Below are 22,814 nucleotides of genomic sequence, written 5' to 3' on the forward strand. Positions count from 1 at the left end.
TCAGGAGTGAACCCAGCAGTCTGATGCTGTGAGGATAAGCGTTATTGGTGGGACAATCCCTTTAAAGGGATGCATTTTGTGCAGCCCAATACAGTCAACACTCATAATTACATATAAAGGTCTCTGTATTTTCTGCACCAGTGCATCTGCTACATGAGCAGTGGCTGAACTGAATATTTCTAATAATAAAGCCTAAATCCCTTCCATGGCGATCTGTATCAACAAACACATTTGTCATCAGGTCGTGTGTGGTACTGCAGCCTAGTTGTAAAACCACACCCAATCGGAGGACAGGCACGGTGCTCTTAGTATTTAGCTTGAAATGAGCAGGAAGGGGATATTTTTCATGCATCTATATCACCACCACACACTGTATTTTAAAAACTTACAATATTTATAAAACTATGTTTATTTGATCTAGCAATAAAGCCCCTTTCAAAGAGCTCAGGAGATGCTAAAGCTGCAGCATTATATCTTTATTTACAGATCTAGTGCCAAATGATGCAGAGCTCTAAAGCTTTTAGACTGAAGCCATGACAAAAAAAAAAGGGTAGAGCATATAGTGTAAAATAACTGCTTCCACCTGGCTGAAGTAGCATCAAGGTGGGCACCTTATTGGGCATAGAGGCAAAGAGAAAAAGCATTTGGTGCAATATGTTGTCTTGGTCTGTTTTAGATTAACTCTAATTATTGCTTAAAAAACATGTGATAACCAACTGTAAGAACAATAGATGAAATGCACACAGCAACTGGAAACATCAAAAGCACAAGGAATGTGAAGAAATATGATAGTGCTAAGCACTTTTACCCATTGCCAGCAATGGACCTCACACAAAACAACCCAACAATATAGACCAACTTAAAGGGGTACTCTGCTGCTCAGCATTTGGAACAAACTGTTTCGAACGCTGGATCCGGTGCCGGGAGCTCGTGATGTCATAGCCCCGCCCTTCACGCCCCCTCCCATAGACTTGCATTAAGGGGGTGGGGTGTGATGTCATAAGGGGGCAGGGCTATGACATCACAAGCTCCCGGCACTGGCTCCAGCGTTCGGAACAGTTTGTTTCAAATGCTGATCAGCAGAGTACCCTTTTAAGCTATAGATATAGACAGTTAAGGTCTATTGAACACATTAAAATACTTTAACATATTATTAAAGATCTGCTTCTTGCTTGTTAAAGACGGTCTTCGCTTTCAGCAGCATCACAACCATGAGAGATTGCCAAGGGTTTGAAGTATGTGCCCAAGAAATGTAAACTTACAACATAAAAGCAAATTCTGAAAATAACCACTTATTTAAGAGAAATATCATACACACTCATCTTCTGAAATTATATATATATTGACTTCAACTGTGCTGTAATGGAAAACCATGGGCAACTCTGGTTCAGACTGTTTGCCCTAGACAGCTTCACAGAACCAGTAAGTCAACCAGTTCGAGCCCCACCAACCCATCAACCAGTTCGAGCCCCATCAACCAGTTAAGCCCCAGCAACCCCTGCTGTCAGGAGAAAGATTTAAGTGAAACTTCCCCTATTCCAGATGACACTGCAATAACTACTGCAAAAAAAAACTTGGAGACTGGTAGTGATAATGGGAATAGACAAAAATCTGTGGCAAACATACATATCTTTCTTGAGTACCGCATCTAAAACACTTATGGTCTAGGCAACAATGTAGGACACTATGACAAAAAAGCTCAGTATAAAGGTGGTAAGCAAAGATAAGTTGACACATTTTGCTGGGCAAAATCTACATCATATGCATTAAAGACATCAAGATTATGTGACAGAAATGCATTGTATTGAGCTACAAGGATGATATTACATTATAACCCACAAAGGGGCCTTTTATATGAAAAAAAAAAACATGCCTAATTTAAAGAGCCTTTTACATGGCTCAATGATTGTGTGCCCAGGGCCGCACAAATGATGGTTGTCAGCTGCACATTCCCTCTTTACAAAAGGGAGATGTAAAGCCAAACAATAATGATTTGTAGTGCTACAAGAACCCAGCAATCAGCCAATAAATGATGGCTTACTTGTTCTTCAGCTGAGTGCTGGTCTTTTAAATGGGGCAATAATCAGTCTTTCAGCCAAGAATTGCCAATGTAAAAGGCCCTTAGGCGAGAACGAAATTACAGGTGAACACTGGACTGATGGCAAACCCATTTAGATAACAATGACTTAGACCACTTTTGGTGCAAATATACATAGAATCTGATTGTCAGTTAGCCTTAGTAAAACAAAAATTCACATCAAACACAACATTACATGGAAAAATGTCATTAAATAATACAAGATACCAAGAGCCTTGAATACATAAATTATGAGGATTTTTGATGCCGTTAAAGAGTCAGTATGACATCTGGGTCACTGAGGAGGTGCTTGATCTGATCATGAAATTTTTCTCTGTACTGGTTGAAATGCATAATACTCTCAGGTTCTTCTTTAATCCAGAACTTGTCAAATTCATACAAAAGATAGCCTGGGAAAAAAAAAGTACGTAAAAATGATAAACACTAAATATTTAAATGGAAACCATCACAAAAACAAACTTTTCATATGTCATACAGATCTATAAAAACCTTTTTTTATTGTTCAGATCCTGACTGATCGCTAGATGGAGCTGGGAGAAATGCTTGCCCCATGTGAGCTAAGACAGTCACATAATGCAAGTCTATGGGACCAGCTCGGGCCCATAAACAGAGAAAGGAAAAAGAGGCGCACGGCCGTTCTTACTAATCACTTAGCCCTCGACGGACAAGAACATTTTCTTTTTTTTTTTTTTTTTTTGTTTAAAATCAGATATTTTTATTAGTGTATTCAAAATTTTGCATACTAACACTGTCTGGTCTGGATAAGAGGGGTGGCCATCACAGAGAGGTGAAGTGGTCACTTAGAAAGGTTTCACTGTATTAAGCAAGCTTGGAAAGGTCACCATAAATATGGTACTAAGGCTAATTTCACATTTGCATTGCAGTTCATCTGGGGGGGGGGGGGGGGGGCTCAGCCGCAGATTTAATTTATTATGCAGGATCTGGTCTGCATAATAAAAAAATAAAAAATACTGCAAGCAGTTATCTTTGTCTTGTCAAATACTGTTAAATGTGCAACGGACCGTCCAGCTCAGTATTCTGGCCCTGAGCGCAAATGTGAACTTAGTAGTATTTTTGGCTTCTATATATAGTAATATTTTTTGTTACTCTAAATAAAAAAATATATACACACAACAATAAAAAAAAAAGAATATGCAAGCAAAAATATAAATAATTATTACAAAAAAAACTTACAAAAAAACTGATGAAAGCATTTCATCTCAGGGAATCCAGGAACCATGTTATAGAAGTGAGACTTCAGAGCACCGCTCTTGAGTAAACTGTATGCCATTTCTGTCAGATTGATGCCAACAATAGCATAGGAATACCTATAAAAGACACAATCCTTTAATCATTCACGTATGTATCTATCTGCTGCAAAAAAGAACAAACTTTAAATGTAGGTCAACAGACCCTGCCAAAAGAGTTACAAGCCCCAACAAATAATATACCCCAAGAGAAGTATCCAGCAATTCTTCAAAGAAAGTGAAGGCTTTCTTAGGCTTCCATGTATAACCAAAAGGCTGATTTTGCCTTCTCTATTTTCACTTATTCAGGACTCAATAAAACAATGTGATTGCCTTGATGCTGGTAACAAGCCGACTATACCCTGGCATCATCTAGTAGCGATTCATGCCCTTTTCCCATTACCTTTTTATTTTTAATGATTTTTTTTAAGGGACTTTAATTGACACTCCTACCAATCAGCTGACTAAAGGGGTCCTAGAACACAGGCAAAGTGCTGCAGTTTCTTCATTACCAAGTGCTGTATATTTTTTAACAGATGTGCCTGGTACTACAAGTAGCTTAGTTCCATAACTTGAATGGAACAGAGCCACCTATCTGATATTGGTGGTCTGTTCTAAGGATAGGCCCCTTAAGGACTCAGGGCATACCTGTATGTCCTGAGTCTGGCTAATGGGGTTTAAACCGTTCTCATGAGCGGAGAACGGGTTAAACCCCGTGGGTCCCGGTTGCTATGGGCAGCCAGGACCCATGGCTAATGCCGGGCACCGCCGATTGGGCCGATGCCCGGCATCAACCCTTTAGACGCCATGGTCAAAGTTGATCACAGCGTCTAAATTGAAAGTAAAACTATCCTGGCAGCTCAGCGGATCTGATCGGGACTATCGCGACAGAATCACGATTTCCCGATCAGCTTACTAGATGACAGGAAGGTTCTCACCTGCCTCCTGGTCGTCCGATTGGCGATCTACTGCTCCATGCCTGCTCAGCAAGCTGGAGCAGCAGAGCGCCGATAACACTGATCAGTGCTATGCTATGGCATAGCAGTGATCAGTGAATGCCATCAGAAGATTGCATGGTATAGCCCCCTGTGTGGGCTAAAAAAAAAAAAAATTGAATAAAGCCCCTCCCTAATACATGTTTGAATCACCCTCCTTTCCTATTTTTTTTTATAAAATAATGTAATTAAAAAATAATGTGGTACCACCGCGTGCGTAAATGTCTGAACTATTAATATATAAGGTTAGCTAAACCGCACGGTCGATGGCGTACACGTAAAAAAAAAAAAAGTCCAAAAACTGAATTTTTGGTCATTCCATATACCACAAAACAAAAATGGTACCGATAAAAACTACAGACCAAGGCGAGCCCTCATATAGCCCCGTATGCGGAAAAATTAAAAAGTTATAGGGGTCAGAAGATGACAATTTTTACCCCTTGAGGACCCAACAAATTCTGAGCGCCGGAGCTAGGACAGGACATGAGGTAAGCCTTCAGGCTACCACAGCAGTGGATCGCCCAACCCTCCCAACCAATTTTTCTATTAAGCACCTGTATGGGCATAGTACTAAAAAGAAAAAGGAAAAATAAAATTGACATGTCACAGAGACAGTCAGTGCTGAGACCCCCAACGATCAAGAGATGGAGAGGGTTTATGCGCGTGGTAACACTGTTTACTCCCTGGCTTGCAGTGATCACTGTCTTGCTGCTATACTATAGGCCCAGAGGACAGCAAAACCTCCTAGAAGCCTTCTCCACTATATTGATAATTATCAATTATAATTGGACCATCAGCAACAAAGAGAGTGGTATTAACCTTAACGGTAGTCCACACATATCCAGGTTATATGACATGCCATAAATTGTATCTGTAGTCAGGACCACCTTACACCTTAATTCTACGAGTTAGAGAGGATGCAGGCATCACAAGAGGGTGATGTAGTGTTGGACTATGGGTAGTCCCTACTGCACTATTTAGGACCTGTCTTTTATATGCAGGTATCCCTGCTTACAAGGGCACTCCCGCTCTGGAACCTCTTAGAAGCCGTTCTATATCGATATATACGCCACAGACATCATGTGGAATCAGTAAAATATAAAAGAACTGCAGGGTCTTTACTAATAAAAAAAAAATAGGAAGCTCAGACAGGGGTCATACCACTGCTCGCATATGCAGACAGAATTTACACCCTCAAAAAAGGAATCATCCAGCTCAGGCTACCAGATATGGTAACCTCCCTTCAAGTGATAGTGATAATCAGATACATATGCACCTGCTGCACTTGAAGAAATAAAATTTAGCTGGGCTTAAAACAGTGTCAGTCACACAAACAGATCATAAAGACCACTTTTTGTTAATACATCCCATTATAGAAATCTATGATAGTCATAAAACACTGTCATGTACAAGATGACAGTTTATCGAGGCAGTGGTTATAGTGTATTAAATAGCAACATAGTAAACGACTGACACACACTAAGACTAGATTAACATTAGGGAATCTCTGGATGGAAATATTCCGGATGGAGATTCCAAAAGGGACTGCTCGGACCTTGTCATCCCCATAAATGAATTTCACACGGATTCCGCCAAAAGAATGACCGAGATCAATTCTTTCTTCAGCGGATTTCCAGTGTTGAACTTTCATAGTCTGCACTTTGCAATGGGATTCTGCTGCGCCAGAATTTCCAAGTGTAATTACTCAGTGAAATGTCTCAGTCTGCACCCCGCCTAACATCATTAAGTCTAAATTTCAATTATGTCTTCTATAGATAAATATTTAGAATATGACCAACACAAATGCACTGCTATTTTTCAGAAATGCCCTATATATACCCAGAGAGGTGCCTTTAGAAAGGCTGATGCTTCACACAGTAAAGATTATGTAAGTAGAAGACCAGTAAACAAATAGATAAAAGGATCAACTGTATATAAGCTTGGTGTCCTATGGAATCAGTGTGGCAGCATCTGCCCCAGCAATAGAATAATTTAGAACACCAAAATACCCCTTTAACTTAAATAGCCTTACCCAATTTTTGGATGATTGGAATGAGACAATATTAAACGAGATTCTTCTGTGTAATTTCTACTAAAATACCTAAAAGAATAAAATACAAGAGAGATCACAAAATTATTATACTTCAACAATCTATTGGTATACAGCCAAGTTCCAAATAGTACAGCAGCTGGTTGGCAAGATAAATGGAAGGATCAAAGCCTAATAGACTGGATTTTATTAAGCCGGGTCCACACAGGGTATTTTTGCATTTGGAAATTCATGAAAATTATTTTTCAAGATTGTAGGTATATTTTAAATTTAGCAAGTTTGAAAACTATAGTTATTTCTCATTATTTTAACTGAAATCTATAGATGCCATACCTAGAGCGTGCTTTCTGAAAAAATGCCACTAGCCACAAACATGGCGAAAGCAGTATTGCAAGCCAAAAATGTGTAAAGATATTTGTATATTTCTATTAGGGATCGACCGATATCGATTTTCTGTGACCTTTCAGGCCGATAGCGAATAACTTATACCGATATTCCGGTATAAGTTATCGGCTATTTCCCCCCACTCGGCCCCGCAGAAGTGGATGCTTTAAATCAATGAACTGCAGCGGCTTTTGCGGGGCCAGAAACCGCCACTGCCCCAGTTTCTCTCCCCTAGTGAACACAGAATAATTGGAAAAAAATATTTATGACAAAGTTTTGATTTTCACATTAACCCCTTAAGGACTCAGCCCATTTTGGACTCAGACAATTAAATTTTTACGTTTTCATTTTTTCCTCCTCGCCTTCTAAAAATCATAACTCTTTTATATTTTCATCCACAGACTAGTATGAGGGCTCGTTTTTTGCGCGACCAGTTGTCCTTTGCAATGACATCACTCATTATATCATAAAATGTATGGCGCAACCAAAAAACACTATTTTTGTGGGGAAATTAAAACGAAAAACGCAATTTTGCTAATTTTGGAAGGTTTCGTTTTCACGCCGTACAATTTATGGTAAAAATGACGTGTGTTCTTTATTCTGAGGGTCAATACGATTAAAATGATACCCATTATTACATACTTTTATATTATTGTTGTGCTTAAAAAAAAAATCACTAACTTTTTAACCAAATTAGTACGTTTATAATCCCTTTATTTTGATGACCTATAACTTTTTTATTTTTCCGTATAAGCGGCGGTATGGGGGCTCATTTTTTGCGCCATGATCTGTACTTTTTTTTGATACCACATTTGCATATAAAAAACTTTTAATACATTTTTTATAATTTTTTTTTTAATAAAATGTATTAAAAAAGTAGGAATTTTGGCCTTTTTTTTTTTTTCGTTCACGCCGTTAACCGTACGGGATCATTAACATTTTATTTTAATAGTTCGGACATTTACGCACGCGGCGATACCAAATATGTCTATAAAAAAAATTTTACGCTTTTTGGGGGTAAAATAGGAAAAAACGGACGTTTTACTTTTTTATTTGGAGAGGGGATTTTTCACTTTTTTTTACTTTTACATTTTTTTACATTTTTTTTTTACACTAGAATAGTCCCCATAGGGGACTATTCATAGCAATACCATGATTGCTAATACTGATCTGTTCTATGTATAGGACATAGAACAGATCAGTATTATCGGTCATCTCCTGCTCTGGTCTGCTCGATCACAGACCAGAGCAGGAGACGCCGGGAGCCGCACGGAGGAAGGAGAGGGGACCTCCGTGTGGCGTTATGAATGATCGGATCCCCGCAGCAGCGCTGCGGGCGATCCGATCATTCATTCAAATCGCGCACTGCCGCAGATGCCGGGATCTGTATTGATCCCGGCACCTGAGGGGTTAATGGCGGACGCCCGCGAGATCGCGGGCGTCGGCCATTGCCGGCGGGTCCCTGGCTGCGATCAGCAGCCGGGATCAGCCGCGCATGACACGGGCATCGCTCCGATGCCCGCGGTTATGCTTAGGACGTAAATGTACGTCCTGGTGCGTTAAGTACCACCGCACCAGGACGTACATTTACGTCCTGCGTCCTTAAGGGGTTAAAGAATAGGGGATAAGATGTCTGATCGCGTGGGTCCCGCCAATGTCCCCCCACGATCTCTGCTGCAGCACCACAGTTGTCCGATGCATGGAGCGAACTTCACTACGTGCTTGATGACTAGCGATGTGGCTCCGGAGGTTCGTGACGTCACGGCCAATTCCCCCCTCTCCTTGTGACATCACTCCATCCCTCTCAATGAAAGTCTATGGGAGGGGGCATGGCGGCCGCCACGCCCCCTCCCATAGATTTGCATTGAAGAGGTATGGCCATGACGGCATAAGGGGACGTGGCTGTGCCATCTTGAGCCTTCTAAAGAACGCCTGGTGCTGCAGGGAGATCGTAGGTGGTCCCAGCTGCAGGAGCCCCACGATCAGACATCTTATCCCTTAAGAAGTCCAGGGGCAGAGTACCCCTTTAAGGACCTTTGGGTAACAAACCTGTGAACTGCAGGGCTTTGGAAATTACAGGTTGTGGTGGTGAAAGTTTGTAAATATGTATACACACATATAGTACAACATCAATAATTTTTACATAAGCAAAAAAAAGAGCATACAAATGTTTCCACCCCCACAGGGTCTTTGTAAATTATGTATAGCATAAATTGTCCATCATCACTCTAAAGATTAGACAGCAAAACCAACAAAAAGATGAACTTACAACAAATTAGCCAGTCCCAGAAAGCCCATACCACGGAAATCAGTCTTTGGATCATCCCCTTGAAAGCCTATGTCCCCCCACTGCTTTGTGATTCTAGACTTCAGCTTCTCATGAGGCATTAGTAAGTCCCAAAGCTAAAACAGTGATATAAAACACAGTTAGATTAGGTATTAAAAGTTTCTTTACTAATATCATACATGCAATTCTCCTTTAGTCTCGATATCGTGTTTATTAGTGTATATGCGAAAAGCTTTTAGTTTTGATTAAGTGAAAAAATATAAACACTGTTTCATGAATACAGTAGTCCCTCAAGTAACAATATTAATTGGTTCCAGGACGACCATTGTATGTTGAAACCATTGTATGTTGAGACCAGAACTCTATGGAAACCTGGTAATTGGTTCTAAAGGCACCAAAATGTCATCCAAAAATAGGAAAAAGTGAAAATTAAAGAAAAATAAGTAGATAACTGATATAGATAAAACAAGTCCTTACATATAAAAGTAAGAAAGATCTGCTGGGAGCTGTAATCACTGTCTATGTCAATGTTTCCCAAGCAGGGAGCCTCCAGCTGTTGCAAAACTACAACTCCCAGCATGACCGGACGGCCAAAGGCTGTCCGGGCATGATGGGAGTTGTAGTTTTGCAACAGCTGGGGGGACCCTGCTTGGGAAAAACTGATCTATGTAGAGGACAGGATCTTCTTTGGGGTCCTGTACAGTACACGCAATGTCCTAAAAAAAGTAATGGAGCCGCCCTCACCTGGCGCCCAAAGGAGCAGGTAACCCTAGTACAGGTAAAGTGTACAGAAGAACATGTAATACCTCCCTGTACTGTAGGGGGCGCTACCAGACACCAGTCAGTGCATACGCTTCAGTAATACAGGGGTTTTACCAGTGACTGCCCATTCTGATTGGTCAGTTCTTTCAGCCATTGACACATTTTACAGATCTGGACTGCCTGTACTTTATATGTTGAGTATGGTTTCAACTTACAATGGTCCAGAAAAGACCATTGTATGCTGAAAATATTGTATGTTGAGGCCATTGTAAGTTGAGGGATCACTGTACTAGAGACTACTGTATACATTCTGTACAATCTAGCACTGGGGGACACTGCAGCCAGGCACTGGCTAAGAAAGCATTTCTTTGTGTTGCGATAAAAACCAGGAAATGCTGCGCAGCTAAACTTGGGTGTGATGGATAGAGATGGAAAATTTACGGAAATTTTGAAGCATGAAGCCTGTTTTTCCCCTGGAAAATGTTAAAAGGAGGAGTAGTTTCATAAACTGAATATTTTAATGCTAAATGTTGGTCTCCCTAATTTCTGTTGGGTACATGGGGCCTTATAACTAGATGCATAAAAGCAGATACGTAAACAATGGAGAACTACTATGTATGAGAATTCATTCACCTCCAACAGCTGCTGCTCATGTTGAGGATTGTCGGAGTCATATGGCTGCTTCCTTACACTCTCCACATCCAAATAGAGCTTCTTATAGCCAGAGATCTGTAATAAGCATATCCTTAAGTTTATCTGAAACCTAAAAGAAAAGGCAAACATTTTTCACTAAAGCCAAGTATTTTTTTCTACATTTTAATTGCAGAATCAGAATTTAATTTCCAGTATGTGCTGTGTATAAAAGCTACAAACCTTTTATCTTTTTCCACATTTACTTTCTTTTCTTGTACAATATCAGCTACATATCTGTCAACTTCATTTTCAGCAATATCGATAGCACATCTCAGGACCTGTGGAAAGATCAGTACATATAAAATACTAGCTGAGTACCCAGTGTTGCCCGGTTTTTCCTTCCTAATCCTTGTTGGGGAGGAAAATATACAAAGGAGGAAGCTTTTGACTTCATATCCCATCCCCATATATTGTTGTCATATCCCAACCCCATATCACGACCCGTAATATGTGTTCCAGGTATTGTGGGAACATAAATTCCCACAAGTTATGTGGGAACATAAGTTTTCCATTGATTTGCAAACCCCGACCCTCACAAATGGGGGTAGTTAATGGTTAAATTAACTATCCTATATTTTAAGTGGACATATAAGTAACATGTGACCAAGTATTATCGAAATATCTCCAGCCGTTTGGAAGTTATGCAGTAACATATATTTCCCATAGACTTGTATGGGACTTTAAACATAAACCCCGCCCCTGGCAAATGGGGGTGAGTAAGGGTTAAATCACCTATCCTATGTTTGTTGCTGACATATAAGTAACATGTATGCCAAGTTTCATGTTAACATCTTTAGTCGTTTGGAAGTGATGCTGGAACATACATACACACATTGGGGGATATTTATCAAAGTACTAGCTGAGTACCCGGCGTTGCCCGGTTTTTCCTTCCTAATCCCTGTTGGGCAGGAAAATAAACAAAGGAGGAAGCTTTTGACTTCATATCCCATCCTCATATATTGTTGTCATATCCCGACATCCTGTCCCGACCTCCTATCCCACTTCAGAGAAAAAAAGAGAAAAAGAGACAGGAGGACAGCGCCTAGCGTAATTCAGTGAGAACCAGACAATTTACCAAGGATCTGCAATATAGGTGTTGTGCTCACCTGGCAGGACACTTGGGTTCATGCACATAACCCCTCCGTATGGGGTACAGACGTATGGATCTCGAGATCTGTATATGGTGAGGAAAAGAACTCCGTTGCCGTGGCGCTGCTTTCATACGATCCACTACAAACTCCGTGACACGGGATATGGTATAACCAATATGTTTTTATTTCTCCATAAAAATGGTTAAAACATATGACAAATGGCAAAACGCATTTCTGTTGAGGTACCGGTATTTGACTGTCTGACTTCAGGTATTTGGATACAGCCGAGATGCCAAGATCATGTTCAATAATGGTATACAGTGATTTGATGTCCATGTTTAGGAATGAATAACTGTCCTTCCATTTTAAATCTATAATGGATGATATGAGGTCACTAGTGTCACGGGTGTATGATGGTAATTCGGTAACGTATTTTTGTAGGAGGTGATCAATATATTGGGAAAGGTTGGAGGTAAGTGAGTTAATCCCCGATATAATGGGGCGTCCTGGTGGTTTTAACGGGTGCTTATGAATTTTTGGTAAGTAGTAGAAGAGTGGTGTATCCGGCTCAGATATTTTTATGTATTTATATTCCTGTTTATTTATGGCTCCAGTCTCCAGACCTTCATCCATTAGGAGTGTTAGTTCTTTGGCGTATATAGATGTCTTTTTTTCAAGAGTCATGTAGAACGTTGTGTCTGAAAGAAGACCGTTAGACTCTGTGATATACTGGTCGTACTCTAGGATGACAATTCCTCCTCCCTTATCTGCCGGTTTGATAACAATAGTGTCATCTTCTGCCAAATTTTTCAAGGCTTTCCTTTGTTGGTGGCCGAGATTATTTGATCGTTTCATACTTTTTGGTCTTTTTGTCTTTTTATTATTAGTAAGTTCTTCGAATTCATTGGATACTGCTGCCATAAATGTTTCTACGAAATTTCCCCGATATTGGGTGGGGTAGAAACTGGATTTTGGTTTTAGTCCGGTGTTTATTTGAGGTGGTTCTGTCACGATATTGTATTCTGACTAGGGATCGACCGATTATCGGAATGGCCGATAATCACGATTTTGGGCATTATCGGTATCGGCAATTACCTTGCCGATAAGCCGATAATGCCCCGCCCCCCCGACCCACCGCACCGCGTTGCACCCCCCACTGTAGTGCTGGGCAGTATACCGGTAAGAACCGGATACCGTTTTTTTTTCCTCCCACGGTATGGATTTTTGCCCATACCGCTATACCGATCTGGCCCCTCCCCCACCCTCCCAGTCAATAAAAAAAATTAAACTTACCCGTAATGGGGGTGGTCCGGGCCATCCATCCTTCCTGTAGTGTCCGGCAGCATTCCGGGTGGAGGGTGAACCGGTCCGGGCTCTCCTTCTCCGGGGTCCTCTTCTACACTCCAGGCAGGCTCCGGCCTAGTACGCTGCATAGACGCCGCTACGACAGGTGCGTCGCTGCGCAGCGGCGTCTATGCTGCGTTACTAGGCCGGAGCCTGCCCGGAGTGGAGAAGAGGACCCCGGAGAAGAAGTACAGCCCGGACCGGTTCACCCTCCACCCGGAATGCTGCCGGACACTACAGGAAGGATGGATGGCCCGGACCACCCTGACAGGTAGGGGGTGAGAAGCGGGTGGCGGCGGCGGCCTATGGCACCGCAAAAGCCACTGCAGTGCATTGATTTAAAGCGCCCGCTTTAAATCAATGATCTGCAGCGGTGTCGCGGGGGGATAAATAGCCGATAACTTATACCGGAATATCGGTATAAGTTACCGGCTATCGGCCCTAACATCCACCGATTATTGGTATCGGCCCTAAAAAAACGATATCGGTCTATCCCTAATTCTGACTTAGCCTGTGTGTCCGAAGAGGTGCCTCTGGATTTGGGGAGATTGAAAAATCTCTTTAGTGTCAGCTTCCTGATAAAGGAATTTAGATCTAGAAATAGATCAAAATCTTTCGAGGAGATGGACGGGCAGAAGGACAATCCCTTCACTAGAACACTTAGTTCGGTGGTACTCAAAACTCTTTTTGATAAGTTGAATATTTTAATAGTGTCCAGTGTGATTTCTGTTTTGCCGATTTCTGGTGTTAAATACGTGGAGTTGTTCTTATTTCTTGACAGGTTTTTATTTTTTATTTGTTCATGTACCTTACTGAATATTCTAATTGAAAAACATGATAATCTTGTTAACGTGTCTGATAAGATTGATAATAGTATTTTTGCACCTGACCTAAAACATCTAAATGAATATCCTAGTTGTGATAAAACCACCACCTCTAAAATACAAAAATATGAGAAAGAATTAGCCTCACAAAAACTTAAAAAACTAAACAGATAGATCAGATTACAAGAATAATAATGTAAAATACTGGCTAAAAGAGACAGGAAATCGCCCCCCAAAGGCTCAACCGACTAGGCGACTAAAACCACAGGCACCACGTAAACCTCTGCAACAACGGGCCCCTTCCACCTTTCCCGCAGCCTATAAACCTGTGCCCGCTCCGAGACGCTCTCACCCAGCACCACTACCAACACCCATCCCCATAGTACCACCTCCGGAATTGGCACCTTCTACTAAACAGATCCCAGAAGAACTTTTAGAATACATAAAAAACACTGGATCCACCTTACCCTCGGGTCGTTACTTAACACCCATAACACCCGAAGAAATGGTTCTCGATGATTCGCTTATCACCATACATGGAAGTCTCACACCGACCTTGGATACCGTAAACCATGATCTTTCCTTTGCTAAGTTCTTCCCACCATGCAATAACCCTGGATCCGATCACCGTGGATCGGTGAGCCCCATATCACCACAAAATAATAACCCACTCACAGAGTCTTTTTTTAGGACTTCCCCCCCCACTCTGAAACATACACCGGACCCCCATCCCCGTCCACCAGTGGAACATGTATTCCTAGCAGCACCAATCAGATTGTCAAAACAAAAAAGAAAAGAGAAGATGAAGAGGAGGACTCAATAAAGAACAAAATCTGTCAAGAAATAAGAACAACTCCACGTATTTTACACCAGAAATCGGCAAAACAGAAATCACACTGGACACTATCAAAATATTCAACTTATCAAAAAGAGTTTTGAGTACCACCAAACTAAGTGTTCTAGCGAAGGGATTGTCCTTCTGCCTGTCCAACTCCTCGAAAGATTTTGATCTATTTCTAGATCTAAATTCCTTTATCAGGAAGCTGACACTAAAGAGATTTTTCAATCTCCCCAAATCCAGAGGCACCTCTTCGGACACACAGCCAGAATACAATATCGTGACAGAACCACCTCAAATAAACACCGGACTAAAACCAAAATCCAGTTTCTACCCCACCCAAATTTTGTAGAAACATTTATGGCAGCAGTATCCAATGAATTCGAAGAACTTACTAATAATAAAAAGACCACAAAGTCTGAAACGATCAAATAATCTCAGCCTCCAACAAAGGAAAGCCTTGAAAAATTTGGCAGAAGGTGACACTATTGTTATCAAACCGGCAGATAAGGGAGGAGGAATAGTTAGTAATCCTAGACTACGACCAGTATATCACAGAGTCTAACCGTCTTCTTTCAGACACAACGTTCTACATGACTCTTGAAAAAAAAAAAACGACATCTATATACGCCGAAGAACTAACACTCCTAATGGATGAAGGTCTGGAGACTGGAGCCATAAATAAACAGGAATATAAATACATAAAAATATCTGAGCCGGATACACCACTCTTCTACTACTTACCAAAAATTCATAATCACCCGTTAAAACCACGAGGACGCCCCATTATATCGGGGATTAACTCACTTACCCTCAACCTTTCCCAATATATTGATCGCCTCCTGCAAAAATACGTTACCGAATTACCATCATACACCCGTGACACTAGTGACCTCATATCATCCATTATAGATTTAAAATGGAAGGACAGTTATTCATTCCTAACCATGGACATCAAATCACTGTATACCATTATTGAACATGATCTTGGCATCTCGGCTGTATCCAAATACCTGAAGTCAGACAGTCAAATACCGGTACCTCAGCAAAACTTCATACTAAAAGCAATAAAATTCATTCTGGACCATAACTTCTTCCAGTTTAATGGGCGAATATATTGCCAACACTGTGGCACGGCGATGGGCACGAAATTCGCACCCAGCCTAGCAAATATCTTTATGGGGGCATTTGAGGATACATATATCTACCCACACCCCCTTTTTCAACATTGCATCATATACCGCAGGTAGATTGATGATATTTTTATCATCTGGGATGGCAGCAATCTCGACCTGAACAACTTCATCACATCCCTCAATGTGAACAATTGGAATGTGGAATTTACTCTCACACACTGTACCAACAATGCAGAATTTCTGGATATCATTATATCACACGACGAACAGAAAAAAATCACAACAAAAACTTACTTTAAACCATTCGATGGAAACAGCAATCTGGATTTCGCAAGCTGCCACTCAGAAAAATGGACAAAAAACATTCCAAGAATCGATGCAAGGACTTCAAATCTAATATCACTTGGGAGACATATATGATTAAAACCATGATGTCCTGTAAGACACCTTTTGTCATCTATATCTTGGAATGCATTTGTGGCATCCAATACGTTGGGCGTACTACTCAAAATCTGAGCGCCCGGCCTAACAAACACAGGTTCAATGTGAAAACAGGATATGCATTGCATAGTGTATCCCGGCATGCTGCAGCTCAACAGAACGATTTTAGCCAAGTTACAGTGGTGCCAATTGAACATATTCCAATAACCTGCCACCGGCAATATACACAACTCTGTTGGAGGGAAAACTTTTGGATTTTCAAATTAAAAACTTTGGTCCCACAGGGTCTCAACAAGTATATTGAACATACTATATAAATATATACTCCCCCAACAAAGAAAAAACACACCTACCATACGGTAATAACCTGCGGTTCTACACTTTCATCCTCTGGAGACACACAAACTGAGGACCACTGCTACATACCGCCTCTGTACGTTCGGTATCACTAACTACGAAATCAATAAGAGAAGAAAACAACAGAAGCCCCATTGGCCGGCCGCTGATGTCATCTTCACCAATCACTGCTCACGAATAGAGCATCTGGATTGGTCAACACATTGGTTTTCATATTTAAGAATTAGCGCTAAAAACATGGACATACATATGATGACTTTTCCTTCTGTCTATGAAGCCACGAGTAGGCATTTCTCCTATTGGCCAGCCCGTGATGGGGTCCCCACCAATCACGATTCCTGACTTACGAGCATCCCTATTGGTCAATATGCCCATGTTCAAAATTCAACACAGGCGCGAAGACCCAGGAGCATATGGTCATCGAGTACACCTTGCCATTCATGTAACCAGAAGTAGGCGTTTCCCCGATTGGCTAGCTCTTTTGACAATCTTCACCAATCACCACTTACAAATTACAACATTCCTATTGGTCAATTTCATAATCATGTACTAGCGGGTAAGCACTACTATACATAAGAACTATTCCTACTTGTCCCCACTTGTTATCAAGTTGGAAGTAGGCACCTCTCCTATTGGCTGAACTGAAAAAAGCCGGCTCATCTCCTATTGGTCCCCCAGATGAACGTACAGTGACGTCCACCAAAAACCTTCTGATTGGCTAACCCTTCTAATGAATGGGAGAGTATACGTTTCAACAATATAAACATGTAGTACGTGCTTATCCAAGCCTCGTGATCGATCCGGAAACCATCCCGTTTGCTGTAAGAGGCTCAGCACGAATACAACTTTGATTTTAGTTTTTTTAATACATATTTATCTGAACTAGGTCTGATTCTGACTGTGTTACACTACCTTATCCTAAGAGTGCTATTTTACCTACTTTTTATAATTGTTTAGTATAATTTTAAGCAATTGAGAAAGGGAAATTATATTCCCGAAATGCGTTTTGCCATTTGTCATATGTTTTAACCGTTTTTATGGAGAAATAAAGACATATTGGTTATACCATATCCCGTGTCACGGAGTTTGAAGTGGATCGTATGAAAGCAGCGCCAGGGCAACGGAGTTCTTTTCCTTGCCATATATAGTTATCCTCCCATCCCGTCCTCCCATCCCGTCCTCCCATCCCGTCCTCATATCCCGACCCGTAATATGTGTACCAGGTATTGAAATATCTCCAGCCGTACGGAAGTTATGTAGGAGCTTACATTTCCCATTGATTTGCATGGGACTTTAAACAAAAACCCTGACCCTCACAAATGGGGGCAGTTAAGGGTTAAATTAACTGTCCTATATTTTAAGTGGACATATAAGTAACATGTGACCAAGTATTATGGAAATATCTCCAGCCGTTTGGAAGTTATGCAGTAACACATATTTCCAATGACTTGTATAGGACTTTATACATAAGCCCCGCCCCTGGCAAATGGAGGTGAGTAAGGGTTAAATTACCTATCCTATGTTTGTTGTTGACATATAAGTAACATGTGTGCAAAGTTTCATGTTAATATCTTTAGCCGTTTGGAAGTTTTTGTGGAACATACATACATACATACATAAACACACACGTTGAGTTTTATATATATAGATTTAGACAGTTTTTTCCTGTCTCAATTTGTCGCACAGAAAGTCGCAGTCTAAATATCTGCCACTTTTCTGCGACTTTTGCTCTAGAGGATTTTTAGAACATGATGCATTCTAGTCTATTTTAGACGGAAATGCATTGGAAAATTGGACAAGTCGTATCGGCTGAAAGTACACTGAAATGTCAGACCATGCTGGAGCAGGTTTAAATAGTCTAAAGCATAGATCACGAAGTCTGTGCACAGAATTTATCAAGAGCCGTGCGACTTTTGATAAATTAGGCGCACAATAGACCGGCCTAACCCTCTGTAGTTTGGTCTATATTGATGCAGGACATAGACAACTTTGATAAATCTCCCCCATTTAGTTTTTTTTATATATAGATCCATTGCTGCTGTAACCCTGCAGATTACATTTCTGAATTAACACTCATTGTACCATGAGGTTACTCTCATGCTGCCTGGTCACCATACAAACAGAACTGAAAGGGTCAAACAGAACCGATCGGAAATCCCCGACTACAGCACTTGGGCATCTCCAGCATTTCCATACAAATAAATTTTTACTTTACATAGATTATGTGATGTATACTTTGAATATTTTGAAATTATACGTGATGACTCTTACCTTCCTTTTTGAGTGTTCCAAGGAATATTCTAAAATATAGAAAAAAAAAATTATAATTTTTTAGCATCATTCTACTCAGCATTATGGGAGATTTATAAAACCGTCTTATAGAGTCTCTTTATTGTCCATGGAAACCAAACACATCAGTTTTTAATTTATCAGAGGAATATGAGGAATAAACGCTGAGCTGTGATTGGATGTTATAGGCAACAAGAGACTATAAGACAGCATGATAAATACTCCCCTATCTACTTGCTATACAATAAATGTAACATGCCCAGAAGTGGGGATCGTGACAAAATTGTGTATATTTTTGGGTGAAACAATGCCATCCCTGCAGCTATTTCCTGTGGGTCTCTATGAGGAGTCCAAACACAGGAAGTGAGGACAGGACCAGCAGGGCTCTGTGCAGACTCCTGGCTTGTCAATCATCCTGATGTATGAGCCAGGAGCATGTTATAGAGCAGTGGTCTCCAACCTGCGGACCTCCAGATGTTGCAAAACTACAACTCCCAGCATGCCCGGACAGCCAACGGCTGTCCGGGCATGCTGGGAGTTGTAGTTTTGCAACATCTGGAGGTCTGCAGGTTGAAGACCAATGTTTTAGAGCTTCAGTGCACACTGTCCTGCTATTTCTTAGTGCAAAGAACCCTGCTTGTCCCGCCCTCACTTCCTGTATTTGGACTCCTCAGAGACACCCAGACAATAGCTGCAGGGACAAAAATATACACATTTTGTAACCAATGTATATTACAAATATACATATAACGGTATTACCTACATTATACAGTAACCCCCCGACCTACGATGGCCCCGACATATGATAAAATCGACATACGATGGCCTCTCAGAGGCCATGGCATGTTGATGTCAGCATCGACATACGATGCTTTTGTATGTCGGGGCCATCGCATTAACTGCTATCCGACAGCGCAAAATGCTTAAGCTGCTGTCGGATAGCAGTTTAAGCATCCCGGGCAGGTTCGCCTACCTATTCCCGCTGCTCTGGGTCCACTTCGCGATCCTCCAGCATCTTCCGCATCTTCTCCAGGGTCCGGGCCTCGCTTTCTGGCGTTGTTATTACGTCACTACGCACGCCGTGCCGGCGCAGCAGCGTAATAACGTCACCAGAAAGCGAGGCCCGGACCCTGCAGAAGATGCGGAAGAAGCCGGAGGATTGCGAAGAAGACACCGGAGCAGCGGGACAGCATCGGGAGCCCCTTGGATAGCATCGGGAGCGGTGAGGACCTGGTCCGGAGCGATGGGGACAGGTGAGTACAGCTTCCTATACTTTACATTGCACGGATCCCTCAACATACGATGGATTCGACAAACGATGGGTAGTTTGGAACAAATTACCATTGTATGTTGAGGGACCACTGTATAAAAAGTTTTTGTTGACGATAGGTACACTTTAAATTAAAGGTAGCAAAACAACAGCATAGGGGAGAATATACCTATCCGGTGTGTCCTTCGAGCACCATCCTTGGACCCATCACAAATCCTCTGCAGCTCACATTTGCCATCTATTTGCCTTAGGAACCATTTCAACCAATATCTAAAATAGTTGCTGTAAAAATACTGCCAGATACAGAGAAGCATCCTAAAATAGAGAAAGAAAGAATAAACACTTGCAAACAGATATGATCACGGTAAAACAACCCTTTTATTCACAATAACAAAGTTATAAAGCAATCTTTTATAGAAAAAGTGTAATGAAGTAATGCTGACACCAGGGCTTTGCCCTTTAGGGTAGAGTCACACGTAGCACATACGCTGCCTATTTGATGCCTGCATATTTGATACTGCGTATTTCAGTGCTAGCAAAATCTATGGGTGTTTATTATTACTCTCATAGACTTTGCTAGCACAGAAATATGAAATTAAATACAGAGTGTATATGCTACGTGTGACCCTACCCTAAAGGGGTCTCCCCATCTGGACAAGTTAGCCACTATCCACAAAGTAATAATGCAGCCTTGAATGAAAGGAGTGGGCTACTCATACACTGCCGCTGCTTCATTCCTTCCCTGTGGGCCTTCCAATTGATGCTGAGCACAGAAAATATATAGCGGATGAATGAAATGGTGGCCGTGCATGCGTAGCCCGCTTCTTTCATTTGGGTCTGTATTTTAACCTTGTTCTGGGGATCAGTGGGGGTCCCAGTTATCAAGACTCCCACTGAGTCTTAGGATAGGGGATAAATTGAACATATGGGGAAAAACCCTGCTGCTCGAGTGACCAAAGCAACCACCCATGGCAGCGAGGTGGGCAAGGGGAAGGGGGGGGGCAAGAAGCATGCTGCGTCCCCTTCAATACTTGAAATACTGGTCCAAGATGATAGAGCTGCGTCAGTCTGTCAGGCATTCAATGTGTGGCCCGATAAGCCAACCAGGGTCGCCATACTGCACAGAACTGTGTATGGTTACTCCAACTAGAGAGTTCCTCCATCCTGCATATGTGTGAGTGGGGGGCTCGGACTGCAACCAGTGCAGTGGGATCAATGCCTTAGCAGCTGCAAGAAGGTGGGATAATAAAGACTTCTGCGACATATGGTAGGTCGGGTTGAAAAGTCCCAGAAAAATCTTAGCTGGCGTCAGCAACACCTGAGTGCCCACTACTACTAGGCCGGAGCAGTCCCTCCATAGGTGGAAAGCGAGCCTGTGTCTGCATGGCACCTCCAGCACAGAGTGTCCGGCGCCAGCCCCCAGGAGAAGAGTAACTCAGGTGTTCGATACCATCTGGTGAGTAGTTTGTAGTGACCTTCCTGTCATTTTACACATTTAGAGAAACCATGTGAATTTGACAAGATCCAAGTCTTTTCTTCCTCCGTGAGGATGAGGCCCAGTTCCTTTTCCCAAGAGAGTGGATCTTGTTGCGCTCTCTTGTAAGAAGCGAGTGCGAAACACAGTCCGCTTGGATCTAGTCCCGGTGGGAGACTGATTAACCGCAAGTGTTTCTAGCCAATCGAGGTCATCACCAATGCCATACACCCTCAGTAAAGAAGCACAAGTTCTCCTAATAAACACGTTCTTTCTTTGCGTAGAACAATTTCAGCGCCGGAATTGTTCGCCGCTGAAATTGCTCAGTGTGAACGGGTCTCGCAGAAACCTATTCACACTGATGTATAAGTTCACAGCGCGTAATTCCGATCGCATGGTTCCGCTCACAGAATTACTTGGCAATTACGAAGTGTGAACATTACAATCCTAGAGAAGCTCAGTACGTGTGTAGTTCTGCAGCCTCCAAACTGTGGACCTCCAGCTGTTGCAAAAGTACAACCGTTTTGTCCGGCCATAACGGGAGTTGTAGTTTTGTAATATCTGGAGGTCCAGTTTGGAGACCACTGATGTAGGGTCTTATCTGACCCAAAATCCACACTAGACTACAAGGTATCACAGAGAAAAATTATGATCAGCCAACAATTTGTTTGTATCTGTTCAATACTGCAAAGATTTCCCCCAAAGCATCAGAAAGCAGGTCACCTGATCCCTACATTGTAGCTAAGGCTGTGTTCACACTGTGCATGTTGTTGCGTTTTTAACATGCACTATTTTGAGTTTACTTAACGAAATAAAACCGCTCAGTGTGAACACAGCTTTAGAGATCCAGATTATAGATCGCAAATGGGACAGAAACCCCCGGACATCCATAGGAAGAGGACGCGTTTATTCACAACTAAAACCAACGCGAAAAGTTTCCCAGCAGGAACGAGCGGGTCATGTGATCCGTCCTGGACACCTGTGTGTCTGTCTATAGGAACCCGTATGTCGAGGTGAAGAGGTATATACCACCTCTTCACGGGTATACAGAGACACCTAATACAAATCCACGGCTCTCACCTTATCAGGAATCAGCCTCAGTGTCAGCCGCAGAACCGCACGTATATCAATATGTATTGCTACACACCAAAGCTGTCAGTCCACGTCACAGCACAGGAGAGCTGTTACACCACAGCACATCGGTAGGCGCCATGTTGTTGTCGCCGCTTCCATA

General features: G+C 41.9%; 1 protein-coding gene across 2 annotated transcripts; it reads right to left on the reverse strand.

Moving 5' to 3' along the window:
* Window positions 1-1,049: 1,049 nt before the first annotated feature.
* ELMOD2 (ELMO domain containing 2) lies at window positions 1,050-22,814 on the reverse strand. 2 transcript variants are annotated; one of them, XM_056562924.1, is made up of 9 exons: window positions 22,661-22,814; window positions 20,276-20,421; window positions 18,819-18,847; window positions 10,697-10,794; window positions 10,457-10,586; window positions 9,044-9,177; window positions 6,373-6,441; window positions 3,293-3,426; window positions 1,050-2,487 (listed from the first exon to the last, which is right to left on the reverse strand). In XM_056562924.1, exons 2-9 carry the CDS (start codon window positions 20,418-20,420, stop codon window positions 2,348-2,350), a joined length of 879 nt encoding a protein of 292 aa, XP_056418899.1. In that variant the 5' UTR covers window position 20,421; window positions 22,661-22,814; the 3' UTR covers window positions 1,050-2,347. The 2 variants fall into 2 exon arrangements, with proteins under 2 accessions (XP_056418899.1, XP_056418898.1); XM_056562923.1 differs by lacking the exon at window positions 22,661-22,814 and adding an exon at window positions 22,304-22,464.

Source organism: Hyla sarda, chromosome 1 (genome assembly GCF_029499605.1).
Source record: "Hyla sarda isolate aHylSar1 chromosome 1, aHylSar1.hap1, whole genome shotgun sequence".
Taxonomy (NCBI): Eukaryota; Metazoa; Chordata; class Amphibia; order Anura; family Hylidae; genus Hyla; species Hyla sarda.

Excerpts from the sequence above, each read along its gene's own strand:
- ELMOD2 (XM_056562923.1), bottom strand. The coding sequence starts at position 22,365 with ATGTTAAAAACGCAACAACATGCACAGTGTGAACACAGCCTTAGCTAC. Across the intron at positions 10,795-18,818 it reads TGGAACACTCAAAAAGGAAG|GTCCTGAGATGTGCTATCGA; the intron begins GTAAGAGTCATC and ends ATCTTTCCACAG. Across the intron at positions 6,442-9,043 it reads CTGGGACTGGCTAATTTGTT|GTATTTTAGTAGAAATTACA; the intron begins GTAAGTTCATCT and ends TTATTCTTTTAG.